General features: G+C 32.0%; 1 protein-coding gene across 2 annotated transcripts in view; it reads left to right on the top strand.

Moving 5' to 3' along the window:
• Window positions 1-19,245, top strand: part of Bora (BORA aurora kinase A activator) — a 34,936-nt gene that overhangs the window by 904 nt on the left and 14,787 nt on the right. Inside the window, exons 2-10 of one of the 2 annotated variants that reach the window (XM_046449450.2) lie at window positions 303-470; window positions 3,195-3,301; window positions 6,264-6,309; window positions 9,286-9,367; window positions 14,530-14,595; window positions 15,156-15,212; window positions 15,565-15,791; window positions 16,408-16,540; window positions 18,414-19,024. In XM_046449450.2, the coding sequence (XP_046305406.1) occupies window positions 318-470; window positions 3,195-3,301; window positions 6,264-6,309; window positions 9,286-9,367; window positions 14,530-14,595; window positions 15,156-15,212; window positions 15,565-15,791; window positions 16,408-16,540; window positions 18,414-19,024 (1,482 nt within the window). In that variant the 5' untranslated portion in view covers window positions 303-317. The remainder of the gene's footprint in view (window positions 1-302; window positions 471-3,194; window positions 3,302-6,263; window positions 6,310-9,285; window positions 9,368-14,529; window positions 14,596-15,155; window positions 15,213-15,564; window positions 15,792-16,407; window positions 16,541-18,413; window positions 19,025-19,245) is intronic. The other variant, XM_046449451.2, reaches the window with a different exon arrangement.

Raw genomic sequence — 19,245 nt, 5'->3', positions numbered from 1 at the left:
ATGGAAGCCCGTTAGTCGAAAAGTATTTGTGCCTATTGTAATATTTAGTTGCCTCAAAGTCGATTCTGGACTCGTATTTGCCTTACTGTACAACAAAATGATAGCACTGATATTTTACTTGTAACAAGATTATGTCAAGGATCACTCGAGAAAGTGTGATGTTTCTTGTACAAACTATGAGTGTTAGGTTTGAAGCTAATTCTTTTTGTGAAATATGTGTGCGCTGACCACATTTTAATTGTCAGAATTAACATGTATGATACTTTGTGATTTTAATACGTATACTTCTGGTTTCTTTGTAGTTTGTTTTCTGTGCTATGGGAGATGTCAAAGAATTAAAAATGCAAATAACACCTGAAACTCCAGGAAGGATCCCTGTTTTAAATCCTTTTGAAAGTCCTGGTGATTACTCTAATCTCCATGAACAAACTCTTGCCAGTCCTTCTGTTTTTAAATCCACAAAATTACCAGTAAGTTATTCTTAACTAGAATTTACAATTATATTTAAATGTAAATATCTTCTACAAAGTAAGGAGAAAGTACATTATGGAACATATATAGCTGCAGTGTGCTTTTTAAATTGTAGTGTTCACTATAATCTAGTGGTTAGGCTAATAATAAGTTAGGTAGACAAATTTGCAGTTAGCACTTGCTTTTTAAAAATTAATTTTTAAAATTAATTTGGTATATATACACAATGAAGTTTTATTCAGCCATAAAGAAGCATGGGATTATGTCATTTGCAGGGAAATGGATAAAACTTCAGAACATTTTGTTAAGTGAAATTAGCCAAACTCACAAAGTCAAGGGTCCTAGGTTTTCTCTCATATGTAGAAACTAAAAAGGAAAAGAAAGGTGGTAAGTTTCTTATAAAAATTGAAGGGAGATCATTATAGTAGAGGAAAGGGACCAGGGGGAAAGAAAGGGGAAATACTAGGGAATGATATTGGCCAAATTATACTGTATTTTATTGTGTGCATGTACAGATATAGAACAATGAATCCCACCATTATATATTCACCAATAAAAATAGGGAATAAAGAAAAAAATTAAATTTACTTAAATTTGTTTTGTTTTGTTTTGGTATCTGGGCTTGAACCCAGGGGTACTTAACCACTGAGCCACATCCCTAGCCCTTTTAATTTTTTATTTTGAGATAGGGGCCTGGCTACTTGCTTAGGCCTTCACTAAGTTGCTGAGGCTGGCTTTGAATTTGTGATTCTTCTGCTTCAGCCTCCCAAGTCACTGGGATTATAGGCATGTGCCACCGTGCCTGGTTTAAATTAATTTTTAATTGATACCTAAAAATTGTACACAAGTGAAATTTGGGTACATGCATATGTTGTGTAATGTTTCAATCAGAATAAACATCCATCTCAAACGTTTTTTATGTCTATAGCAAAAACATAAAATCTTAGCTTTTTGAAATAAAGTACATAATTGTTGTCTATAGTCACACTATTGGGCAATAGCACATCAGAATTTCTTACTCCTATCTAACTAGCATTTGTTTTTTTTTTTCAATAATTCAAGAAATAACTTTAGCATTCTGTCATTGTATGCGTAACTAGATACTGTGGCTGATGATATATCTACTAATATTGTATTAGAGAATACAATATTAGTTTTTTAATTTTCTAATTAAAATTTTCTAATTACCTATCTAAATTGTTAAAGAAACAAGATTTGAGTGCTGCTTTGTATCAGATCCATTGCTTAGCATAGGTGTTACACAGTGTATAAGTTAGAATCATTAGGTATAAACCCCTGGTGATCTCCTCCTCCTCCAATACAGCAAACAGCAAACTTTCTGTAAAGGGTTGGACAGGAAATATTTAGGCTTTGCAGATCATCTGGTCATTGTCAAACTACTCACCTCTGCCTTGAATCAAAAAAGCAGCCATGGGCAATGTGTGAAATAAATGAATGCTAGCTGTGTTCTAATAAAGCTTTATTTGTAGACTGAAATTTGAATTTCATTTAATTTTTATGTTGTGATGTTTAATATTGTTTTGAGTTTAACCATTTAAAAATGTTCTTAGCTTCTATGCTGTGATAAAAAGAAACCAACTCCTATGCTAATTGAATAGATTCAACTGAATGAGCAGTTTCAAAGCAGTGTGATATGTGCCATGATTAGCAGTTAGCACGAAGGAGATGTGAAAGGGAAAATGCTACTTAGATTAGAGAAGACTTCATCCCTTAAGTTTGTTTTTATGGTTATTTGCTACACTGGAAAAGTTTTTTTGAAGTCTGTTATCCTAGTTAGTTACCTAGAAAACTGCAAACCAAGTGATTGTTTTTATTGTACTTTCATATCAGCTTGGGCAGTGAACAGGTGTGTACTTGAGGAAAGTCAGGCCATGTTACAGTTCAAATGGAATCATCTCATTAATTTGACCTTGTGATTTTTAATTGAATCATGTTAAAACTTAGTCATCTTTTGATCTTAATTAAAGTAAGTAATGGAATGACTAATTTAATTCTCAAAGCTAGAATGTATAGTATCTTGAGTTTTTAGACCTGAGTTCATCTAGAATTATTAGTTCCAAAATTAGGATTTGGATAAGCTTTTGAATCAGTTGGATAGTTGAATACAGAGAAGCACTAGTTGCAACTAATATAATTCAAAGGATCAACTATTTTGTGAGCTTTTGTAGCTGCTCCTGTTTCAGTTCATTCTTAGTGAAAATAAAGATCTTTGATAACTCTGAGAGATTTTAATATTTATATGGGCATGGTGTACCACTGTTGAGTATTAATTGTGGAGTTGCTATACCTTTGCTACACAATTGTGATTCTTCTAGTTTTATGTAATTTTTTAAATCACTCCATGGAAAATTTTGATATTTTAAGAGATATTGCCAAGCCAGTTGATTTAATATAAGTTGATTATCATTTGCCATTTAGTGGTAAAGTCAAAATATCTTTTTAAATTTTTTTATAGTTGTAGGTAGATAACATGCCTTTATTTTGTTTGTTTTTAATTTTTTGTGGTGCTAAGGATCAAACCCAGTGACTCTCACGTGCTAGACAAGTGCTCTGCCACTGAGCTATAGCCCTAGCCCTAAAGTCAAAATTTTAAATAGAAGCTCTTTATAGCATTCACATTAATTTTGAAGGTGACATTGGTTAGCATTTTGATAAACTATTTTAGTTTTCTATTACTCACGAGCTCACTTTCTTCTGTTAAGACTCCAGGGAAATTTAGGTGGTCTATTGATCAACTAGCTGTAATAAATCCTGTAGAAATAGATGCAGAAGAGATCGATCGCCAAGCTTCATACTTAAGTCATTCTCGGTAAGTTTTCCGTTTTTGTACTTAAGTGTAATAACATAATGTTAAGTGAAGAGAGAGAGGAAATTTTAGAGGCTCTTTACATGTGTATGTAAAGATATCCAGGAAGAAAACATACTGATGGGAATTTTTTTCCTATCTAAAAATGAGTGAGTTTGAAGAACTGTATCTCAAAGGATTCCCTGGATAGGAATTTTTTTAGAGATAAACTTCTGGCTCTGCTACTTAGGGGACTTGATAGAGAGGAGGGAATTTTTCAAATTTGTAATTTTCTCCATGATTTTTACTTCTGACTTGTTTTTTAATGTTGTGATAAAGCAAAATTCTGTTTAGTTGTGATATATGTTTGGGGAAGCCTAAAACCTCCTTAACAAGTTAAGACACTTTGAATGGAAGAGTATGCATTAGCAACAGAGAGCTTTCTGACTTAATCATTCACTGTGGGGATCTGAATTACATTTCCTTGGCTTCTTAGTAATACTGGAGCAGTCTTAACTTCTTTGTGGATGTGTTGTAAAGGTTTCAAGGCTTCAGACTTGTGCTTCTTTAGGGAAACAGCTAGTTTTTATTACAAATAGGTATTTAGAGTGTGAAGAACTCTTGTTTTATAGTTTGTTTGGTTTTTTGTATTTGAAAAACCAGATACATTGTATGACCACCTTTTAATTTTCTTTTATACGATAGATGTGTTGTTCATCCAAAACAATGGGATTCTTTTCCTTTTGACTCTAGGATTCATTCACACCAAGAGTCACACATGTTGAGATATTCTTACAAATACTTGTTTGGCTTTTCTACCTAATGCTTTCTGCTTGGTAAATTGATAACTAACTGTTCATTCAAAATTAATTAATGCCCATTTTTTTATAGGAAGACTATATATAGAAGGGAGATAATTTTTTTTTATTTATTTATTTTTGCATTACAATTCTTAACACACCATTATACAATAATTTATCATGTCTCTGATTATATATAAGGTATGTTGACACCAAATTCACATCTTCATACATGTATTTTGTATAATGATGAGGGTGTCCTTAGAAGGGACATAAATTTAAAAAGGATTTTAAGTTAAATTTAATACTTTTGAAAGAGAAGGTGAAAAGAATATCTAAAAGCAAATAAATCACAATTAATAATTTGTCTCACATGAACTATATATTTTATTATTCACCTCATCTCTTTAATATAATGAATCATGACAACTTTACATCTTTCAGTCAAGAGTGATTGATTTATTGAACACTCTGAGGCTCTCTAAGAAATACTGAAAAAATATATTAAGATATTATAGAATATTATTCCTGCCCCTGAACACTAACAATACAATTTAACCAAGGTTGCAGAACATCATTTCTACTATTATTTATAAATTATGTATTGGTTGGGTATGTTTATAAAAAGAATCTTGTTATATTTCAGTTTTGTGATATAGGTAGGGGGAAATATTATAATATTAATTTATTAATGTAATTCAATGAATACTTATGACTTTTACCAAGGATAGTGAAAATAGTCTTAACACAGCAAGCTGATTCATTATTAGAAGCAAGCAATGACTTCTGCTACCTTTTCTTAACTAACCAAAATATCTTTTTCAGTTCTTCCCTTCCTTTTCATCCCATAGCACATACAGAAAATGATAATTATAAGGCTTACTGGTACAATCAAATAAGTCTTGTCCAGATAGAAGGTGACCAGTCCTGAAGGTCTCCTCTCTTTTCCCTATTGCAAGGATCAACATTCAGAGTACACAAGCTACCTTCATACATCATACCAGTATTCATTGTTTGCTGGTTAGGATACTTTGCCCTATATGACTTCTTAGGGCCTGCCATTACCTGGCACTACAATATTTTACTACTTTTAGCAATCAGCTAAATATTTTAAGTTCTTGAAATCCCTCTGATGAAACAGCAAAAAGTTTCTGAATGAGGTAAAGCTAGATTAGGGCTTCCTGGATGCTAAGAATATTATGCACTGTCATTTTGACCTGTTGTGACCATGATCAGATGAAGAAAACTGAGTCACTATCCTCAAAATGGCTGTTGTTCAAACTGGGATATGTAGATTTTCACCGTAATTTATATTCTCAGAATTCTCTTACTTGAAAAATCCATTTGATTTAAATTTCTGCAATGTGTATATTCTTGTACAGCTTTGTTAAACTGATAACTAATACATACATAAATAGTTTCTTAGAGAAAATAATTTGAAATTGTTGTAAAAAAATGCTGTACCAATTTATGGTTGGAATGCAAGCATTCTTTCCTGGAACATAATAAAGAAGTGGTCCCATGAGGCTAACTGCCTATTGCTTGGCAAGTATATGCCTTATGCTTGAGACCCAACATTTTATATTAAGTCATGTAGCTGAGAAGTTTGTGTTGCTATAATTCCATATTGTGTCAAAGTTAAACAAAATAATTGATTTGAACAAAATTTTACATTGTTGCTGTCTTATTTCAAAATTAATATTTTTGCCTGTTTATTTAGAATTCTTAGGATGATAGTTTCTTCTGTTTCAGAGTAAAAGTTTATCTTAAAATAACTAAATATAAAAATATGATAAACTGCCTAAAAAAGGAATTTGAACAATTTTTAGATTTCTGTCAAATGAAATGCTTATTGATTTGTGTTGATTAAAAGGCAGACTTTCTTCAAATTACTTTGTTGTTGATAGTGATTTAAATGTATTAATGTAAATCTTTTCAAAGAAACTATAATTCCGTTCAAACTTTGAATGAAAAAGAGGAAGGTAAGCCTAATGGCTAAATGCTGGATGTCAGAATACTTCCATTAACTAAATGCTATAAGATATCAATTTTTCTTTTAAAATGAGCCTAACATTTATTTGCCCATTTTCAATGGAGGGAAATTATTTCTTTGAAAGGTTATTATTTTAAATGTTCACTAAGCTTAAGTAATGGCCTGGTTATTTTTCTTCCTTATCTCTGTATAGAATAGATAAAGATGTGGAAGACAAAAGACAAAAAGCCATTGAAGAGGTAATTTACAATTGCTACTGATTAAGCCAGTTAAGGATGAGTTCTGCATGTGTGTCTTCAAATCCTTCACTGTCCCCTCTTGCTCCCTGCCAAACCTCCCATTCCCTGACCTCAACTGTGTTGAGCATCCTTCTGTGCTCTTATAAGACCAGTGATTTTCAGCTATCTCCGTAACTCTTAAGACTCAAATACAATTGCAGTGACAGCCTACTGCTTCTCTCCCTACTTTTTTTTTTTTTTTAGGCAAATATTGTGCTTTATCATCTTTTCATTCTCAGAACCTAGCACAATTTGTCTTTCTTGTGCCTTCAGAATATTGATTAGCACAAAGTTCTGTTTCTAGTTGGAATTTATTTAAAATCTAGATTGGATTAGGTAGTTTTATCCTTTTTGGTGGAGTGTGGGTACTAGGGATTGAACTCAAGGGCACTCAACCACTGACCCACATCCCCAGCCCTATTTATTTATTTATTTAGAGACAAAGTCTCAATGAGTTGCTTAGTACCTCCCTTTTGCTGAGGCTGGCTTTGAACTCACAATCATCTTGCCTCATCCTCCCAAACCATTGAGATTACAGGAGTGCGCCACTGTGCCCATCTATGTTTTATCTTTTGTTGTTTTTAATATTAATACTTTTAAGACATAGAATATATTCCATGAAATAAAGTGACTGCTAAATATAAATGAAAGGGTTTTTGTTTGTTTGTTTAGTAAAAATGATGAACTAAGTTTTTCATCTTTTGCTTTTTTGTTTGCTGAATTACTTCTCTTAAGGTGTAAGTAAGGGTTATCTATCTAGTTCTTTCCTCAGAAAGTCTTTGTATTGTGGCAGTATTTCTGGTTTTTTCTTTTATCCCCTTTTTCTCTCTGTAGCCTCCTCCCTGCTCCTCTATTTCTTAGCTATACTTGGCTCTTCTACACCCCAGAAGACCTGCTATGGCATGTTCATAGGTCACGTGGTGAACTGGCCTCTCTGGCACTAATTTTTTCTAGTATAGGTACTATCCCTTTTATTTCAGATTATTAACTGTTTTTTAGAAAACAATTTAATATTAACTCCTGCCAAACATCCTTACCTAAAATTCTAATATTTTCAGTGTGAAAAATCACTTAATTCACCCCCAGCTTAATATTCTTAGACTCTTCCTAATTTTCCAATATTTTGGAAAATACATTTTCTTTTTAGAAAACTTGCAGTTCTTTTAAAGAGAAAATTATCAGACAAAACTTAAGGAAATGTATTTAGAGTAAAGATTGGGGTTAGTATATCAGAAACAAATTAATTTTTTATTTTTAACATTTTTAAAAACAGTTACTTATATGTACATGGTTAAAAAAAATTTCAAAAGCAAAGAAAAATATAAAATGAAAATAAAAACCTCTTGTTCCCCCATCACCTCTGAAGGCAACTGCTATTAACATTTCATGTGTATGATTTGAGATTAATTTTATATATATTTTAACATATATAATTTAAATGTTTTAGACAAATTGGTTCATCCTTTGCATACTGTTTTGCATCTTGCTCTTCTTGCTTAATGATCTTTTAAAATATTTTTTATAATTAGCACATATAGATTTTTATATTCTTTTAGTAACAACTTAATAACGTAGCTATTATTGATAGATATTTAAGATGTGTTCATTGTCTTTGTATTGCAGTCTTGTGCAGTATAATTTGCACAACATGATTTATCCCTGTATTTTGTTTACTTGAAATGACTTGGTAACCAGAGGCTTTGTGAATTTGCAGTTTTGTTAAATTTTGCCACATTAACCTCCTAAAAGGTTGTACCAATTTAAAAACCTGGCACATTATGATGCAGTATGATATAGCTTGTTTTCTAGTCTGCAGTACTGATTAAACTTTTAAAAAATTGTGCTACTATTTTTATTTTTAAAGTGACATCTTGTTATTTGGATTTGATTTTTTTTTTTAGTTTTTCAGCAAACTTATGTATCACTTCATAAGTTTTAGGTCCTTTGTATTTCTTTTTTTTTTTTTGTGAATTGTCTATATCATAATCTCTGTTCCCATTCCCTTTGTTTTTACATCTTTTCCTCATATAATTATAGTTGATTAAGAAAATTAACTCTTTTCATATATATAGTAAAATTAAAAACAAAGTGTTTTCTCCCCAAAGCGTAGGGAAGGGGAAAATATTGCATTAGGAATGAAAAAAGTATGTCCAAATGTTTTTTTCTCAATTTGAGTATACTACCATGATGTTAAATGTTAACAACTGACCTTCTAGTCATGGAAGGAGTACAGTTTCTAATGATTGCTGCTATTCATAGTGTAAAAACTCTATAACCATAGCTAATGTGAAGCTACAGATGTGACATAACTGAGTGGGAAAAGTGCAGCAGCACCCCATTGTATATAGGAATTCCACCATATAGATACAAAGTTGTAATTAACCTCAAGAGCATAGATATTGGTAAATGAAGTAAAACAATTAGCCAGTGATGGCATTTGAATATTTTTAATATAATTTATTTAATTGTAAATTTACATGGTTTTATTTTTAAATGTTGACTTTAATGATTGGTATACAAAATTCCTGAAAATTTAATAATCGGATCTTGAGAACCAGTACACACTAGCTCCGGCATTCCATTCTTACTGGCTTGTGTACCTCTATGTCCATTCGTCTTCCCTTTTAATTCTCCCTTTTAAACCCCATCCCCCTAAAAATTGGAGTAGAAATTTAAAATATTTCTCTATGCCTAATTTCCTCAGCTTAATTTACATGTTTTAAATTTAAGTGGTTGGTTTGAGATATTAAGATTTCTCTTTATACTAAATTTGTTACATTTTACTTTTGATCATTTATGTGTTTTTAAGTATTAAAAAGTTTAAATTACTATAGATTCAGTATATAACATGATTGATGGTTATTTAAAAATGACACAGATACCTTTTCTCATTTTGGAGAGAATTGATGTCTAATTGTATCACTTTAATTTTCCTAGTTTTTCACTAAAGATGTCATCGTACCCTCTCCTTGGACTGATCATGAAGGGAAACAGCTTTCAGAGTATCATTCCAATAAATGTGAGTGTACTAAAAATCATATGAATAAAAATTATAAAATTTTAAAAAATATTAAATATCATTGAATATAAAACAACATAGTGCAGTATCAGTATATCTGCTTTGGCAAGGAACTTGCTTAAAATTAAATTTACAGATAACATGATTTAAATATTTTGAGGATAAGGGTCAAAGCTTAACTCCTTTTTTTGTTTATTTTTGGTTCTTCTATTCTAATTTAATTTTTTTATGACCATTGTGAATATGTTATAAAGGATTCATACATAGAGATAGTTGATTTTGAACATAGTTGAATTGTTAATAGCAGTGATATTAAAGGTTAATATTTTTTAATACAATTCTTAAATTGCTTTGTATTTTGCCAATTTGCTGATTTCTTATAAATGTAGAGGAAGGATGAAGTCTGAAATAACTTGTGAGACAGCTTATTACAGCTAATTATTTGTAAAATTATAAAGGAAATTAAAGGACAAACCAGTGATTGTTCAAACATCTCTTTCTCCTGCCAGTGGTTACCTTATATGTGCACTCATTGTCCTTTGGGTTTTGACCAATATTCAGATATCACTGATATATATGCACCCTTCATTTCTGTGGAATTACCCACCCTCCTATGTAGGGTATCTTGTAACAGAGAATATTTTACATTCTTTATCAAAAACATAACAGTAATAAGTAAAGTGGATTGAGCACTTTCTTTGTCAGGCTAGTGACAGCTGTCAGTAATTTCTTACAATTCATATGAAGTAGGTAGAATTGTTGGCTCCACTTTATAGGTGAGAGAGCCTCATTTTTGAATGGTTAGAGCACCTGTCCTGTGTCACAGAGATGATAAATGTGACAGAACCTGGATTCAGAGCCAGGCATCTCAGATCAGATTCTGTATTCTCAGCTATTACAAACTAAAGGTAGTATGTAATACTGAAGAGCTGATTATAAACCCAGTACTAAAAACCAGAGGGGTAGTCTTGATCAAATTATTCATTTTCTTTGGACTTCAAATTTATTTACAGAGTGAAAAGGTCACATCAGAGAGTTGTCTGATATCATCCCTCCCAACCTTAAAATTCTATTTCTAAGGTGACATTTTTAAAGACACTAGTTTTTTCTCCCAAATGTAATGTTGGATTTTTTTTTGTAATATCATTTCATATTCTTGAGGATTGTGTTTTAAAGTGATAGGAAGATACAAAGATACTATAGTCTTTGATCATGATTGCACAGTGCAGTAGTTAACAGAATAGGCTCCTGAGTTGTGCTATTTAATATAGGTTATGAAACAGTTCTCCATGGGTCTCACGTTTCCATGCATCTTGCAAGGAGAGTTAGGGCAGATATTGTTCCAAATTATCTTTTCAAAGATGTTTTAGTGTGATCAGCTTTGGGGGAGACAGTGTGTCCCTTTATTTTGCTGTCTAGTATAATGTTGAGGATGTTTCCTTCTGGAACAGATTTGCTTATAGCCCATTATAAAAGAATGGGATTTCTTAAGTTCAAGATTACTCAGCTGTGATAAAAACTTACTGTTAACTTTCTGTTTCTTTAACAAAATACCTGAGATAATCAGCTTTTAAAGAGGAAAGATGTACTTTGGTTCACAGTTTTGAAGATTTAAGTCCATGATTGATTGGTCCTGTTGTTTTGGGTTTGCTGTGGCATAGTATGTGTCATGATTGGAGCACAGGATTAAGGAGATCTGTTCACCTCATGGCCAGGTATGAAAGGGAAGAAGAAGAGGTTCTCCTATCCCCTTCAAAGACATACACCTACTGACTGGAAGACCTTCAAATAAGGTCCCACCTCTTAAAAGTTCCTACTGCCTCCTAGCATACCAAGCTGGGGACCTAGCCTTTAACACACAGGGACTTTGGACAACATTCCAGATCCAAACTATAGTATTTACTATATGTACAAAATCCACCTGAGCTACTCCATATCATCCCTTTGGACTTGAGGTTCAAAGGAAACAGATGTGAATATTAAGCTCATGCTGCCTGCTTGGCTGAGAATAAAGTCCTTTGTCCTTGACTCAGAAGCCTTATGTCTTCAGCCAGCATCCATGGAACTTCGGCATACTAACTTGTTAGCTTGCAAGTATGGTAGAATCTTAAGATTATTTACTACTGTTGACATAAAGGTAGCCACTGGCCACTTGTGACTGTTTAAATTTGAATAAATTTCCCAATCAATACTATTCACATTGTAAGTGCTCGTAGCTGCACTTGGCTATTAGTGACTATTGGGAAGTGCAAATATAAAACATTCCCATTATCACAAAAAGTTCTGTTAGATAATACTTTAGGGCAGAGGTTGAAAACCTTTATCTGTTAAGGATCCACTGTTAAATATTTTAGGCTTTGCAAAGCACACATTCTCTGTTGCAAGCACTCACCTCTAGTTCTGTACCTTTTATCATATATAAATGAAGGAATGTGGGTCTGTTCCAATGAGTCTATATTTGTAAAAATAGGTGACAGAACAAATTGTGCCATAGACCATAATTTGTTGACTCTTCCTTTAGACTAATGTTTTGTGGATTTGAATTGTCTCTACACTAGCTATGTGACTTTAGGAAAGTTACGAAGCTTTTCTGTACTTTAGTTTCTTTATCTATAATATAATAATACTTCTAAGCTTATGTACCTATAAATGTTCAGTACCTATAAATGTACCTATAAATGCTTATTTATTTAATGATTGATAAAAGAGTGAATGGAAAGAAAGTAATTTTGTTGATACCTGTAAGGCTTGTTATCTTTTACAATATATTTATGTCAGGATGCTTTGATGTTTTTACTAAAGGGCTTGTGAGAACTATGTTACACAGGCAGGGAATTTCAGAGTTACAGGATATATAGTTACCTAGATTTGACTGCATAATGCTTGATTGCTCTCAGAATGTCTACAAGATCTGCATGGTCAGTACTACCTAGGTTTCCTATGTTCTGACTTCTCTGTCAATATTTGGCATTACCCAGTTTTTGAATTTTGCCTTATAGGTTAAGACAGTCTAAATGATTGTTGTAATTTTAATTTCATCTTTATATATTAATCTGCCTTTTTAATTTTTTCTCCTGGAAAATACCTTTTTGTAATTCTTCAATCATATTCCTATTAGAGTTGCTCTCCTTTTTCCCCCATTAGTTTTTAAGATACTTTGTATATTATAGTCATATTGGTTTTAAACATTTCAAATACCATTCTATCGTAGGTATGTTTTTTTCTTTTTCTTTTTTTCCCAGTACCAGGGATTGAACTCTCAAGGGTACTCGACCACTGAGCCACATCCCCGATCCTATTTTGTATTTTATTTAGAGATAGGGTCTCACTGAGTTGTTTAGCACCTTGCTTTTACTGAGGCTGTCTCTGAACTCACAGTCCTCCTGCCTCTGCCTGCTGAGCCACTGGGTTTTTTCTTGATTGCTTGGTTGCATAGAAGTTTTATTTTAGTATGATCATATATATTTTTCCATTTGATTGTGGTCTTAAACTGGTTTAAGTGCTTCTGAGGGAAACGACTAAGAAAGTACATGCAGTAGAGTGAAAAGTGTTGTGATAATGTTTCTGTGGGTATCTGGTTTGAGAAGGGCAGAGGAGGCTTGTTGGTAAAAGATGCAGTTGAAGCTGAGACCAGAGTTAGGGAATAGTGGAGAAAAGGTAGAGGGGAAAGACTTATGAGGCAACACCTAAAGGTGAGAGAGAGATATATTTTTTTAAGGTACTCAAGTAAATTTTTTTTTACTTGAGTATAAATAAATTTCCCAATTTTGATTGGATTTCAGGCATGTTAGATAAATAAAGTTTTGAAGGGCTTTGCAAACCATGCAGATGTTTGGACTTCATCCTGAAACCATTACAGGATTTTAGACAGAAGAGAGTCTTTTTTCTTGATCATGCGAGGCAAATGCTCTACCATTGAATTACATCCCAGTCCCAGAGAAGAACCTTGGTTATTTAGAGAAGGTCACACTGCCTTAATGAAGATGGCATCAGAATTCATAATTTTAGTTTTTATTTTATCTTTTTGCTCATTGTGATAGTGTTTAATAGAGGAATTTAAGTCATTGGCCCACTCATCTATTCCTCATTCATGTATTTATAATTGTTAAATCTAATAATCCTAAACTAGAATCTACTGTCTTTTTTTTTTTTTTTTTTTTGGTACTGGGATTGAACTCAGCAGTACTCAACCACTGAGCCACATCCCCAGCCCTATTTTGTATTTTATTTAGAGACAGGATCTCACTGAGTTGCTTAGTACCTTGCTTTTGCTGAGGCTGGCTTTGAACTCGAAATCCTCCTGCCTCATTCTCCCAAACTGCCGGGATTATAGGTGTGTACCACTGCACCTGGCTAAAAATATGTTTGCACTAATATTTTTTACTCCTACTGTGAAAGAAACTGAGCATAGTGTATGTATGTGTGTGTGTACACACACACACACACACACACACATATAATGGAATACTATTTATTTACTCCTAAAAAATGAAGGAACTTATGTCATCTATAACATGAAATGAATCTACAGGACATTATACTAAGTAAAATAAGCCAGGCATAAAAAAACAGATTTCACTTATATGTGGAATCTATAAACATAAAACTCTCTAGAAAATAGAAATGGTGTGTGGGAAAGTGAGGATATTGGGGAGATAGTGATCAAAGGGCACAAACTTTCAGTTAGAAGGGCTAAGTTATAGTAAGCTATTGCACAGCAAGGCTACTATGGTTAGTTATTGTATATGCTTTAAAAAGCTGAAAGTGGATTTTAAATGTTCTCACCACAAAGGAAGATGTATGTAAAGTGGTAGGTGTGTAACTTAGCCGAATTTATTCTTTCCACAATGTATACACATATCAAATATTATACTGTGCCTTAAATATACATAATTCTTATTATCTTTTTTTTTTTAATGAAAAAAGTCTTACTTCATTCCTTCTTAGTTACTATGGTAATCCTTTCATTTTATCCTTTTACCTCCTCAATGTTAAAAGAAGTAACTTAACAGAAGCATGACAAAATATATACTTATAAATACAGATATTTATTCTTAAAACATTATAAAAACTTCCAATATGTAATTTTTTTTACCCTGGAAAAAGTAACACTAAAATAATTGAATGTAGATGTATGGTTTTCCATTTAAAATGTTTTACAGGCATTAACATAAATAGTGACTCTCCAGTTGGAAGAAAGCTGAGTATTCATTCTGAGAAAAGCAATGGTGAGTGTGAACACAATATGAAAAGAAATATGTTCCATATTATGGCTGCATTTGATTTTAAACCCAGTTCATGTAGTTACTCTGGAATTTAGATTGTTTGGTTTTGTGAAAGAGCTATAAAGTCTAGAGAGCTAACTTTCAAAGATGTTTTCAAACATTTGTATCCAGCCATGTTTTAAAATAGTAATAGTGTATTTTTGCTGTTGTTGTTCAAAGCATTGATTTGATTTCTGGTTTTGGAAAGCATGCGTTTGAAAATTTGTTTTAGGAAATCTCTCCAAGTATGGGCTGGCTTTGGCTTCCCTTTGAATTCAAAGTGCCAGCACTGTAGCCAGGAGTTAACTTCTACCATTAACGCATTTTCATCACTGGTAGAAAGTGTGGGGAATCTCTCAAAGGAAGGTTGCATGTTATGTAATAGAATGCATAAATGGATTGATTCAATTTGGCTAGAACAGCATGGGGAGATGGTTGATTGGGAAGTTCATGCTAAATTGCATGTCATATGCTTTCATTGATTTATCCATGTTTGTATTTATTATTTATTTGCTTGCTTCCAGCTGCTTGTCAGACATTGCTGTCTCTTCCTGCGGATTTTAATTTAGAAAATATATTAGGTAAATACTGTATTGTTTAAACTTTTAATAACTTAAACCAATCAAGGTTTTGTTTAGTAGTAGTTTAGTAAATGGTAATGTGTACCAATGACTCTTTCTTAAGAAGTGGGGAAAGTATCCTGAATTTCTTTTTGTCTTGAACATGGCCTGAATTAGCTTTTATATCATAACAAACTTTACAATAATTTAAGACTTTAAGTATCACATATACAATTAAACTTTGCCCTCTTTTAGAAAAAAAATAAATTCAAACATGTGCTTCTTGCTGATTTTTAAAAAATCAGGTAACAGAAATACAGTTGTTCTTCAAAGCGATTAGTTTTATCTTTTATTCTGCTATTGTTAAGTACAGGTGACTATTTTAGAGCTGATGAATTTGCAGATCAGTCTCCTGGAAACCTCAGTTCTTCGTCTCTCAGAAGAAAGCTTTTTTTAGATGGGAATGGAAGTATCTCTGACTCCTTACCTTCAGCTTCTCCCGGAAGTCCTCATAGCAGCTCTCAAGCCTCACTTGAGTTGTTTTATTCAATAGATTTATCTCCTGTACAGCATAAGACTCCTATGCAGACACCAGGTTCGGTAAGAAATATACTAATAAGTGGCTTGTTGACTTATAGATGTACTTGGATCTAGATGCTCAGATTATACTCAAAAGGCAAATTTGTCTTTTGGGTATTATGCTTTATAAAAATATAAACCCAATTCATGTGTTGTCATTAGTCATAGTAGTGTTTTTAGTCAGACTTTCCAATTTTGTATTTAGAGGTGTATGGGATGATCAAATTTATCATGAGTTTCAGGGAATCTCAACATAGGCTATTTAGTGAATTATGAAAGATTTACTGTGTAACACAATCATTTGGATTGGCATTAATGAAATAAATTATTTAAAAAGTTTTCATAATTGCTTGATGTGAAAGGTGTGTCTGCAACATAATTATTTTGCAACTTAATTATTTTGACTAACATACTTTCTGCAACTTAATTATTTTGACTAACATTCTATTTCAAATTTTTTCTAGCAGTCTTTTTAAGTTATCTTTGTAACAAGATGCCTTTTGTTGGTTCTTGTGAATGATTCCTAGTTTATACATGTGTTCTGAAGATGAAGACAAATAGCATGCAGTATAACAGAGTTGAGAAAGAGAACCATATAAATGTATTCATTTTTATTACTTATTTGTTTTTATTATAGGGGCAGTTTTCTTCTAGTCCTATTCAGGCTAATGCAAAAAGATACAGTTTGGGAAGCATAACTAGCCCTTCACCTATTTCTTCACCCACTTTCTCACCAATTGGACTTCAGATAGGAAAGACACCACTCTCAGGTATGTCTCAAAATATCTAGTTAAAATTTTTATACTATGAGTATTTTTTATTAAAGAGACTCCTTTAGCAGAGCTATAAATGATCATTCTAATGTCTAGAAGCTTTGTTTACAAAAGGAACAATTTATTTTGAAAGATTAGAAATCTCAATGTTCTACTCTAGTGTTAAATAGCTATTTGATTAACAATATTTATATCACTCTGTAAAGAAAAACAGTAATTTGAGAGACAGTTGGTTTTTACATACCTTCTGATCTATAGTTTTAGATTTGATAACCACATATTCATATTTTGTAAAAAGGTATATTTGGATGAGGTTTTTAAAATAAATATACAAAAATTTACGTATTTCTCTTTGAAAAAAATTATACCACATTTTGAAAACGTCACATTTTTAGAAAACTTTTTCATAGTAAATAAAATTGGAAAATTGAAAACTTTTGTTAGTATTTTCTTTAGTTATGTGCACAGATGTGTGTGTGTGTATAAATATATGTGTGTATATCTATATATGGAAACGTGAGTACGTAGATCTGTATATACTTATTTATACATGTTTGAATATTCTTTTTTCACAAAGCGTTTTATTATGAATATTTTTCATAGTCCAGGCAAGTCATTTATTTTTTGTTTCAAAAGCATGATTTTGAAACATTTCATTTGTGTATCATTTATTGTTGTTTTTATTGGTTTTGGTGTGTGTGTGTATGAGTGTGTGTGTGGTGCTGGGGTTTGAACTGAAGGCCTCATTCATGTGGCTCTGCCACTGAGCCACAACCCTTGCCCATCATTTGTTTTTAACCATTGATAGCTATTTAAATTGTTTCTAATTTTTTCTTTTTTATACAACTAATTATTATCCTTGTGTATGTATTATGTTGGATATATTTATATTGTTAGCTTAAATTCTCAGAAGTGAAATTATTTAATCAAATAGAGGGGTGGATATTTTAAGACTCTTGATGAATTTTGTTCATTTTCTTTATAAAAGATTGTACCAATTAAGTTTTTCATGAAAACATGTCTAGGAAAGTTGTTTCTCTCCATCCAGAAATGTTGGTGTTATTACTTTTGATTTTCATTATTTTGATAATTACAAAAAGATATCTTAATGCTTTAATTTTTGTATCTTTGTTCATTAAAAATGTTGAACTCTTCCCAAATATTTACTGACCGTTTGTATTTTGAGAAAGTATTAGGTTCAGACTGAAGTTATTGTTGAGTATTTTTTCATTGTGTAAGCTTTCATACTTATTATTTGTGTGGTTGAAAACTTTTTATGTTTATTTTCTCTTGGGAAGATTGTTTATGTGTTTTTATCTATTTTTTAATCTTTGATTTTTATTAAGCTTATGAGTTATAAAACATACGGACCCTTAAAGCATTTTTATTATTGTGATTATCATTAGGCTCTTTATTGTTACAAATATTATTTTCTTTTTTGCCTTTTGATGTTGCTTGCAGTATTTTGCATAAAAGCAAATACACTTTTATATATTTAATTTACCAGATGTAGCTGTTACATTGTAGCTTTCAATATATTTGCTAGGGATCTACTTGAGATGTATACAGGTAGTATTATTATGAATAATTTTGGTATAGTAGTGATATATTTATGAGAAAATAATTTTCAAGGAGTAAAATATTGTAAGATAGAGGAGAAGCCAGAGAAATTATTTTTGAGTCTCATCTTGCTTATTGAGACACGTTTACTTGTGTTATTAGTTTTAACATTAAAATTTCACTTTAGTACAATTGAACTCTTAGAAAAATCCAATTTTTCTGCCATGAAACATAATGATTACCATTTAGTCATGGCTTTTCAAAAAGTTTTCATGTTTTTATGATGTGATTTTTCCTTCTAATCTTTTAGAACAAAGGAAGTTTACTTTTCATTCTCCTGATGCTTCATCTGGAACAAATTCTAATGGAATTACTAATTCATGTATTGGAAGTCCTTATATAGATGGCTGCTCACCAATTAAAAATTGGTCTCCTATGAGACTCGAGATGTATAGAGGCAGTTCTCAGTATCGAACCTCACTGATGAGGATACCTTTTACTCTTGAGACTCACAGTGACGATGAAGAAGATAAAGAGAATGCTTCTTCCACAGAAGTCTCATCTCCTGTCATGGATGCTGCAGGAAAACACCTTCAGCAACTGAATAGTGACACTTCTACACCTGGCACACATTTAGTTGTGACTGCCGTGTCTATTACACAAAATCAGTCCAGTGTTTCTGAGAAGGAACTAGCCCTGTTGCAGGACATTGAAAGTGAGAAGGAGAATGATACTGTGGATATGGTTGATCCTATAGAGACAGTGGATGAGAACACTTGGATAAAGGAGCCAGTTGATAATGGGAGTTTGCCCATGACTGATTTTGTGAGTGGAATTGCCTTCAGTATTGAAAGCTCTCAAATGTGCATGTCACCTCTTGCAGAAAGCAGTGTTCTCCCTTGTGAAAACAGTAACATTCAGGTAAGGTATTTTAATATCCTGTTGTCCTTTATTTACTCCCTTGATGTTCTTTATCCTTTTTTTTTCTAAGATTATAGTGTGAGAAAGCTAAAGGGTTAAATGTAAGGACTGTAGCATTTTATACTTAAAAAAAATTAATGCCAAGTGATATCAGCAGGATTAGTTACTTTTTACCAGAGCTAATTATTGCATATCTTAGTGCATATTACAGTATGCATTAT

Source organism: Marmota monax, unplaced genomic scaffold, assembly GCF_021218885.2.
Source record: "Marmota monax isolate L192 unplaced genomic scaffold, Marmota_monax_Labrador192_F-V1.1 WCK01_AAM20220418_F8-fsc00137, whole genome shotgun sequence".
In the NCBI taxonomy this organism is placed as follows: Eukaryota; Metazoa; Chordata; class Mammalia; order Rodentia; family Sciuridae; genus Marmota; species Marmota monax.
The sequence above is the reverse complement of the archived record's forward strand: the minus strand, read 5'-3'. Positions and strand labels throughout refer to the sequence as shown.